At 57.5% G+C, this 9,986-nt stretch overlaps 1 protein-coding gene across 1 annotated transcript; it reads right to left on the reverse strand.

The window, feature by feature from the left end:
* Nucleotides 1–3,162: 3,162 nt before the first annotated feature.
* LOC123133623 (uncharacterized) lies at nt 3,163–5,324 on the reverse strand. Its single transcript, XM_044553076.1, has 2 exons — nt 3,897–5,324; nt 3,163–3,663 (listed from the first exon to the last, which is right to left on the reverse strand). The coding sequence occupies exons 1-2, from the start codon at nt 5,230–5,232 to the stop codon at nt 3,629–3,631; spliced, it is 1,371 nt and encodes a 456-aa protein (XP_044409011.1). The 5' UTR covers nt 5,233–5,324; the 3' UTR covers nt 3,163–3,628.
* Between the last annotated feature and the right edge of the window lie 4,662 nt (nt 5,325–9,986).

The following is a 9,986-nucleotide window of genomic DNA, read 5'->3' on the forward strand; positions in this document are numbered from 1 at the left end:
CTGAACATTCAGAGTGTCATTTCAAATTCTTTCTAAATCAAATATTTCTACAAGAAACATACAAAGAACAAAAAAGGAGTGGCAAGGTATAGACTCCTAAAGGGGGTGGTGGTGGGGGATGATACGTTTAAGGGATTTAACTTCCATAATAAGCAAATTAAAGACATGAATAAAAGTAGGCTCAAATGTTTACAAGCAAAACAAAGGAACCATTTTAAATAGAGTGCTGCTATGCACACGATGATATACGGACGACGTGTGAACGACAGCAGGCAGTGTCGTGCACACAGCAGTTTCGTTTTAAATATGCAGCCCTCCTTTTATCATCTATTCTATCCTGCCCTCGACGAGACAGAGAGATACAGTGAACCGATAAGTGTTTGAGCTAAATATGTACACACGCATGACGTAATGTTTCATTATCCATGCATCGGGAAACAAGTCAAGAGGCTCAGTTTACAATGCGAATCATACCCAATATGCGTCGGAGTCGAATCATACCCAATCGGCATTTTTTAAACCTACGCACATGTATATATATACGTACTCCAGGTTAAGACGAGAGGAGGGAGGAAAGCGATGCACCTTATGGTGTCGCTGCTGTATTACTCGAGGCTAAATAGCCTGGGATTACATTACGGCGCATGGAGGCGCAGTTACATCAGGCGCGTAGTGCGCGGAGTGGGCTACGTGCATGGGTAGTGCATGCATGCGATGGGGAAGTGGAGAGTTGCAGTCAACACCCCGCCGCAGTCTGAGCATCGGGAGGAAGGATGCACGGGCTGGACCTGAACTCTTGGAACGCCGGCGTCGGGAGGCCCTTCGTCATAATGTCGGCGAACTGCTGTGTGGTGGGGACGTGGAGAACACGCAGCTGTCCCAAGGCCACCTTCTCGCGTACAAAGTGGATGTCGAGCTCGATATGCTTTGTGCGCCGATGATGCACTGGGTTGGCCGCCATATACACCGAGGAGATGTTGTCGCAGTACGTGACCGTGGCGGCTGGGACAGGAACATGGAGCTCGCCGAGGAGTTGACGGAGCCAGCAGCATTCGGCGACGGCGTTCGCCACAGCACGGTACTCGGCCTCAGCGCTCGAACGGGAGACTGTTGGCTGTCGTTTGGAGGACCAGGACACCAACGAGTCGCCAAGGTAGACGACGTAGCCGGATGTCGACCGCCGTGTGTCGGGGCAGCCGGCCCAGTCCGCGTCAGAGTACGCGACCAGGTTGAGCTCGGAGGAGCGGCGAAGGTGGAGCCCATGCGTAGTCGTGCCACGCAGATAGCGGAGGATCCGCTTGACCAGCGTGAGATGGTGCTCCCGGGGGTCGTGCATGTAGAGGCACGCCTGCTGCACGGCATACGCCAGACCAGGCCGCGTCAGGGTAACGTACTGGAGAGCTCCCACAATGCTGCGATACTCAGAGGCATCGCGGACCGGGGCACCAGCGGCAGCGGAGAGCTTGGAGCGGGTGTCGATCGGCGTGGAGGCCGGCTTGCAGCCAGCCATGTCGGCACGATCCAGCAGCTCGTCCGCGTACTTGCGCTGGGACAGAAAGAAGCCATCGGTGGTGCGCGTCACACTGATGCCAAGGAAGTAGTGGAGCGCGCCAAGGTCTTTCATGGAGAACTCGACGAAGAGTTGTTGCTGGAGCCGGCGGAGAAGCGACGTGGAGGAGGCCGTGAGCACGATGTCGTCGACGTACAGGAGTAGGAAGGCCGTGCCGGTGTCGCCGTGGAGGACGAATAGCGAGGGGTCAGCTCGCGCTGCCGTGAACCCGATGCTGCACAGGTAGGTCGCGAACCGAGCGAACCAGGCACGCGGTGCCTGTTTAAGCCCGTATAGCGACTTGTCGAGGAGGCATACGTGGTCGGGGCGCAGCTTGTCGACGAACCCAGCTTGTCCGTGAGCTGCCCGTGGAGGAAGGCGTTGTTCACGTCCATCTGATGAACTGGCCAGTCCCGAGCGGCGGCGACGGCGAGCACGGTGCGGATGGTGGCCGCCTTGACCACTGGCGAGAACGTCTCGTCGAAGTCCACGCCGGGGCGTTGAGAGAAACCCCGGACCACCCACCTTGCCTTGTACCGCTCGAGCGTCCCATCCGCCTTGAGTTTGTGGCGAAACAGCCACTTGCCAGTGACCACGTTGGCGCCGGGAGGACGCGGCACGAGCGTCCATGTCCTGTTCACCATCAACGCCGTATATTCATCCTGCATCGCTGTTAGCCAATGAACATCACGAAGCGCGGCGTGCACAGACTTGGGCACGGGGGAGATGGCTGGTGGGTCGACAGTGGCTGTGTTGTTCTGTGTGTATTTCTTGTTGGGAAGGAAAGTACCGGCCTGGGCACGGGTGACCATGGTGTGCGTGGGCACGGGTGCACATTGACGGGTGGGCGCACGAGGGCGTGTCGAGGATGAGCAGGGAGACGCAGCAGTGTCAGTGTTGGCGAGCGGGGTGGGAACGGGCGTCGCCGAGCTTGGTGGTGTGGTGGGCTGATCGGGTGTGGTCCTGGCAGTGCTGTCCCTGACCACAGTAGCGTGGCCATCGGGTGCCATGATAGCGGGTGATGGCGTGGGTGGAGCTGCTCGGCGAGGCGGGGCACGATCAGTGCGCGGCCGCCCAGGGACTGGTGGTGGGGGTGGTGTGTCATCTTCGGCGACAACAGAGGGGGTGCGGTCGTTGTCGACGCTGAAGGGGAAGTGAGTCTCGTCGAAGACGACGTGACGCGAGACGAGGACACGTCCGGTGGCGCGATTGAGGCACCGGTACCCCTTGTGATCGGCGGAGTAGCCAAGGAACATGCAAGGGGTAGAGCGCGGGGCGAGTTTGTGCGGCGTCGTGGCGGTGATGTTGGGGTAGCATAGGCACCCGAACACGCGTAGGTGAGTGTAGTCTGGGTGTATGCCAAGCAGAAGGTGAAATGGGGTGTGGCCATGGCGAGCGCGACATGGTCTGCGGTTAAGCAGAAAAGTGGCCGTGTGAAGAGCCTCGGCCCAATAGGTGTATGGTATGGATGCGTGGATAGGTAGAGAACGGACGATGTCATTGAGAGAGCGCAGAATTCGCTCAGCTCGTCCATTCTGCGGGGAAGTGTATGGGCAGGACATGCATAGTACAATTCCCTCGGAAGAGAAGAAGGCGCGTGCTTGATGGTTGTCGAATTCCCGTCCGTTGTCGCACTGAACAGAGAGGATATTGAGGTTGAACTGACGGCGAACAAACGCTGAAAACGAGCGAAGGATCAGGAACACATCAGACTTATGGTCGAGAGGTAAAGTCCATGAAAAATGACTGTAATCATCAAGTAGGACTAGGTAATATTGCTTGCCAGATATACTCATAACTGGGGAGGTCCAAACGTCACAATGCACAAGCTGAAAGGGAAAATACGACACATGTTCTGAAAGGGAAAAAGGCAACCTAACACTCTTTCCTAATTGGCAAGCACGACAGAGTTCAGATGACGCCGACGCAGGGTGGACAGAGCAGGCACGCAGGATGGTGGTGAGGGCGTCATGGCCGGGGTGCCCTAGGCGTTGATGCCAGAGTGCCGGTGTGGCGGCGGTGGTGGAGAGAGCATGATGACGGGTGGGCGTCGTAACTGGGTAGAGGTCGTCATCGGAATTACACCGGAGGATCACCCGCTTCGTCCTTCGATCCTTTACAGAAAAACCGACATCGTCAAATTCGACATTAAGAGGATTATCACGGGCAAGCTTTTTGACAGAAATAAGATTCTTGATTAGGTGGGGAGAGACTAGGACGTCGCCAAGTGTAATGGGTGCGGTGGATGTGGGAATGGAGGCAGTGCCCGAGTGCGTGACCGCGAACGAGTGGCCATTGCCGACAGTAATACAAGAAGAATGATAGGGCTGTGAGCTGGTGAGCATACCTGACGAGGACGCCATGTGCGTGGAGGCGCCGGTGTCCAGGTACCATTCGCCGCCGGAGGAGCCCTGCTGCTGCTGCAGCCCGAGTCCGTTCAGTGCGTGGATGAGCGCGCTTTGGTCCCACGCAGGCGACGAGGAGGGGGAGGCACCGGGCGAGGGTAGCCCATACAACGGGTGTGGTGGGGTGGCGCCGGGCGTCCAGGTTGGGGGCGGCGCACCATGCGGCACCGGCAGAGGGCCTCCGTAGTGGCTGGCGTGGCCGGCGAATGGCGCGTGCGCGTCGGGTCGGGGGCCGAGTACTCCAGCGCCCGGGGCATGGGGCCGCCATGGCATGGGCCAGGCGTGAACCATGCCGGTCCATGGTGTGGAAGTAGGTGCAGAAGGGCCCGGGGGGCGCGGAGTTGAGCTGCTCGCCCCGCCACCATCGCTGACCTTGGCCTTGCCCTTGTTGCGTCCGCCGTTGCCGCCGGAGCGGCGGCTATTGGAGCCACCCGAGGAGCCCCCGCCGGTGTTGGTGCTGGGGGGCGAGCGCGCGGCGTAGAGCGCTGTCTCGTGGGGGCTCTCAGGTGCCTGGCGACTCTCCTCGAGTAGGAGGAAGGCGCGACACCGGAGAAACGAAGGGAACGGTGTCTGCATGGTGAGTATAGGAATGGCATAGCGGAGGCGTGGGTGCAGCCCGCGGAACATGTTCAGAACTTGCTCACGGTCAGTGACGGGCGTACCAAGGTCCGCCAGTCTGTCGGCGCAGTCCTTCAGCCGTGCAAAGTAGGAGAGGACGGAACCAGCGCCTTGCTCGATGCGACGGAAGTCCGTAGCGAGGAAGACTGCTTGATGCTCGCGGTTCTCCAGGAAGATGGAGGAGATGGCCGCCCAGACCTCGGCGGCTGTCGCGTCACGCTGGTGGACGAGCCCGAAGATCTCGGGGCTAATGCGGTTGTAGAGCCACGAGATCACATAGGCGTCGTCCTGCAGCCACACGGGGTCGTTGGGGCGAGGCGAAGCAGTGATGTGGGAGAGCACGTCAGTCTTGCGGAACGTGACCTCGAACAGCGTCCGCCACTGAGAGAAATTGGGCGGGTTGAGGTTGAGGACGAGCGGCACGTGCTGGTTGATGTAGAAGTCCGCAAGGTGCGAAGGGGCCGGCGCGATCGTTGCAGGGGAGTCGTCGGAGCCGGGGACGAGTGCGTGGGTGCGCGACGCTGCAGCGAGGGCCGAGGGGGTAAGCAGCATGGAACGGTTGGGGGAAGCCGCTCCGGCGGCGGCAGCCGCGAACGCGCCGTGGAGTCCACGTCCATAGGAGGGAGGGGGAGGGGGTGGTGGCGGCGGAGGCGTAGCCATGGCGCCGCGGGGAAGGATCGGCAACGGAAAGCGATCTACAAGCGCTGGACAAGGCCGGCGTCTGATACCATGAAGACGAGAGGAGGGAGGAAAGCGATGCACCTTGTGGTGTCGCTGCTGTATTACTCGAGGCTAAATAGCCTGGGATTACATCACGGCGCATGAAGGCGCAGTTACATCAGGCGTGTAGTGCGCGGAGTGGGCTACGTGCATGGGTAGTGCATGCATGCGATGGGGAAGTGGAGAGTTGCAGTCAACACCAAGTAGTACCTGGCTACGCTATAACCGCAACAAGCTACCTGCTTTCGTTTTGTCATTCGCTGGTAAGAGACAAGCCATACTGATTTCCGCATCCGTATCTCTCTCGTTACATCAGCGATTAGTATATTACTAACATACATGTACTTGTTGGTTGGTATTTTGCAGCTAGTGCACGTACTGGTGCAAGTGATCGATGGGGAGAGCCATGGCCGTCGCCGGTGCCGGTGCAAGTGACCAACTGAAGTCGTCGTGGCCGGAGGTCGTGGGCTGGGACGGTATTACTGTCGTTGTCGAGGCACACGATCAAACGAGAAGAATCAGAGAGCGAGAGAGAGGATGAACGCGCGCGAGAGAGAGTCTGTTTGTGCTGCCACTAACTGCTCAGTTTTTCTGTTTTTCATTCCCCTCTTTATCTGTTACTCCCTCCGTAAACTAATATAAGAGCGTTTAGAATACTAAACTAGTGATCTAAACGCTCTTATATTAGTTTACAGAGGGAGTACAACAGACTAGCTATCTTCCTCCCGGCGGGCGCGCCATGATCCGCGGTGGCCGCGCCATCCCACGACCACAACTCACAGCACAAGTGCCCACCAGGAGAAGAAAACGGCAAGGAGGAGAAGTGGTCAGTGCGTACTACAACACTTGATCCACGCCCTAGCTACATGCATGTCCAGGTCACATCAACCTGCATGCACTGCTTATTACAAACAGAAAACAAAACTACGTTGCATGCATGAGATTAGTGCAGCATAACATTTCAACCCCCCTAATCTCAATGCACCAGACCGTTCATCCCAAGCCTCTGCCTCATCTCAATGAAATGAACTCGTCCGAGCGCCTTGGTGAGTGAATCGGCCAGCTGATCCTGAGTACCCACATGATCTATCTCCACTTGCTCTTTGTCCATGCAGTCCCTGACAGAGTGAAACTTCACATCTATGTGTTTGCTGCGATCGTGATGTACATGATTTTTGCTCAAAGCTATGGCGGATTTGTTGTCAACTAGCAGCTTGAACTTCGCCGGTGAGACTCCTGTGATGTCCCCTAGCAACCTGCTCAGCCACAACCCTTGACAGGTCGCAGCAGCAATGGCCACATACTCAGCTTCACAAGAAGAAAGCGCCACTATCTTCTATTTCTGAGAACTCCAGGTAATCAGGTTCTTGCCTAGATAGAACACATGCTCGGAAGTACTTTTGCGATCACCTATATCGCCTGCATGATCGCTGTCGCTGAACCCAAGTAGCTTGGCCACACCCTGACCTCTCTTGTAGCTGTATCCATAGTGCTTAGTGCCCTTTACATACCTCAATATTTGTTTGACAGCAGCCCAATGATTTGTGCTAGGTTTTTCCATAAATCTGCTGACTATCCCGACAGAATGAGCTATGTCTGGCCGGGTGTTCACCAGGTAGCGTAGACTCCCAATCACCCTGCGATACAGAGTGGTGTCGAAGGGTTCCCCGTCGTCTTCCTTCTTCAGCTTGAGACGGCACTCCATGGGCGTGTGGCAGCTGTTGCAACCTGACATGTTTGCAATCTCCAAAATCTTCTCAATGTAGTTTTTCTGACAGAGTGTGATGCCGCTGCTGTTCTGCTCCACTTCTATGCCCAAGTAGTAGCTCAGTTTGACCAGATCACTCATTTTGAAGAGTTGCTGCATCTACTCCTTGAACGAGGCAATGTCTGTGGCGTCAGTCCCAGTGATGATTAGATCATCCACATAAACTCCCACTAGCAGGTATGAGTGTGCATTGCCTCGGCGATAGACGGCGTGCTCAAGTGGACTGCGGGTGAAACCAAGAGCAGACAGAGACTCATCGAGCTTCGCGTACCAGGCTCGTGGAGCCTGATGCAATCCATATAGTGCCTTGTGGAGACGCAGCACACTCCCCTCCTTGCCGGCAACCTCATACCCAGGCGGCTGAACTACATATACCTCCTCTGAAAGATCCCCGTTCAGAAACGCTGATTTTACGTCCATGTGATGAACTTCCCATCCAGAAGGTACGTATGTACCCCTTTGCAACGAGACGGGCCTTGTGCTTCCTGAAAATCCACCCCCTGACGCTGTACGTACCCCTTTGCAACGAGACGGGCCTTGTGCTTGACAACATTGCCCGCCGGATCATGTTTAACGCGGTATACCCACTTTAGCCCGATCGCCTTGTGTCCAGATGGGAGTTGAGCAAGTTCCCAAGTCCCGTTGTCGACGATGGATTGCATCTCGACGTCCATGGCACCCTTCCACGCCTTGCTGGTGAGTGCCTCGTCCACGTCGCGCGGCTCCTCGGCGCTGAACAGACAGCGCACGAGCAGGCAGCGCTCGAACTGCTCGCGCACAGCCTGATCTTCCGTTTCCTCCAGCATGCTCGTGAAGCTGCGATAGCGCACTGGCTGCCCGTAGGCACGTCATGCCTGGAGTCATGTGATGGAGGTGTGCTCTCGCCACCTGACGAGTCTATGGGCATCGATGGCCTGGACTGCAACGAGTCCGGCGTGCTCACCACTGGCGTGGCTACAACAGTCGATCGCGGCGTCCCCAAGGTTGGTGTAGAGGGTGTCGCCGCTGGACGAGGCGTGACCGGCGGGGTGGACGACCCGCTGTCCACCTCCTGGACACCGTTCTCCATGGTGTAGAAACAGTGAAGGTGGTTGGCGCGGTGGTGACCGCGCTCGTGCCCTGAGCGTTCCATGTCCATGGTCTGTTCTCCTCGAAAACAACATCACGTGTTACCTGGACCTTCTTGGTTCCTGGGTCGTATGCTCGTTACGCCTTGGAGCCCTCCTCATAGCCGACAAACACCATAGGTGTCGATCGATCACTGATCTTGGTGATGCCGGTGCCGACGCGTTTCACGTGAATCGTGCACCCGAACGTGCGCAGGTGCTGCACATTGGGTTTAGGGCCGTGCCACGCCTCATAGGGCGTGACACCCTCCAGGCTTCTGGTCGGCGCGCGGTTTAGCAGATACACTGCCGTTCTCACCGCCTCTGCCCAGAAGAACGCCGGCATCCCCATGCTCTTCATCATGCATCGGGCCATCTCCACCACCGTCTGGTTCCGATGTTCGACGATGCCGTTTTGCTGTGGCGTGTATGGCGCGGTGGTGAAATGCTTGATGCCGCTCTGCTCGCAGTACTCTCTGAACTCGATGGAGTTGAATTCGCCGCCACAGTCTGTCCTGAACACGCGCAGCTTGCAGTTTCCGTCAGCCTCGGCCATCACTTTGATTTTCTTGAAGCGTGAGTACGCCTCATCCTTGGACCTTAGGAGTTCTAACCACATATAGCGACTGTGATCATCTACCACAAGCAAGAAATACTTGTTACCTCCCGGAGTCGTTGGAGTGATTGGCCCGCACAAGTCCGTGTGCACAAGCTCTAGGCTGCGCTCGGCTCGGTATGCCGTGGCCTATGGGAACGGTGCTCGATGGTGCTTTCCCAGAGCGTAGCCATCACAGTATTCCGCCACGCGATCGATCACTGGCACGCCGTGCACGAGCTGCTTCGTGGACATGGTTCGGAGCGCACGGAAATGAAGATGCTCCATGCGAGCATGCCATCTCCATGTTGCATCGTCCCCCTGTGCCATCAGACACGCTGACACATCAATGGTGAGTACTCCGGTGTACAGGCGATTTCCAGAGCGCTTGATGCGCGCCAGCACTCGCCGCGCTGGGTCCAGGACGGCCATGATGCCGTCAGCAATGTTGATGATGCAGCCGGCCTCGTCCAGTTGTCCCACAGAGACAATGTTCGTCCTCAGGCTGGGGATGTAGAAGACGCCGGTGAGAGCGCGCTGCTCGCCGCCCTGACAGCGAAACACCACACTGCCTCGCCCGCGGATGGCCACGACCGAGCCATCGCCGAACCTCACTGAGCCGTGCACCGTCTCGTCAAGAGAAGAGAAAACGTGCCGATCGCCCGTCATATGGCTGCTGGCCCCGGTGTCGAAGAACCACACCCCGTCCGGCGAGGGGACGGGCATGACCTTCTCCTCGTTGAGGTAAACATGCTGGGGCGCTGCGAGCTGTGTGTTGTCCACTGCGGTGACCACAGCCATGTACAGACCTTGATCGTGCTCGGTGTCAGCTTGGACAAGATTCGCCTGCTCCTGCTTGCCTTTTTGCTCCCCATCCTTGATTCTGGAGTAACACTCCTTCTTCCAGTGGCCCTGCTTGTTGCAATAGTGGCACTTGCCTTTCTTCTTTCCGCCAGAGCGGCCAGATCCGCTCGCGCCTGCGCTCGGTGGCGTCGCCTTGCCTCCGCCCTGGAATTTGTTCTTCCCAGGCAACTTGCTTTTGTTGTTTTTGCCGCCTGACGACTAGCCGCTAGAGCCGAGCTGCCGCTCGCGCGCGTCCCACTCTTCAGAGGTGTACATGAGGCGCGCGCCAGACTGCGCCGTGTCGTCCAGATCATAATGATCTTCGGACGCTGACAAACGCCCCGTGAGCTCTTCGATCGTCATGGTCTTGAGGTCGATGAGG

This window comes from Triticum aestivum, chromosome 6B (assembly GCF_018294505.1).
Source record: "Triticum aestivum cultivar Chinese Spring chromosome 6B, IWGSC CS RefSeq v2.1, whole genome shotgun sequence".
Lineage (NCBI taxonomy): Eukaryota > Viridiplantae > Streptophyta > Magnoliopsida > Poales > Poaceae > Triticum > Triticum aestivum.

Coding starts and splice junctions, on each gene's coding strand:
- LOC123133623 (XM_044553076.1), bottom strand. CDS start 5,232: ATGGCTACGCCTCCGCCGCCACCACCCCCTCCCCCTCCCTCCTATGGA. Junction 3,664..3,896: donor GCACATGGCGTCCTCGTCAG/GTATGCTCACCA, acceptor TTTTCTGTAAAG/GATCGAAGGACGAAGCGGGT.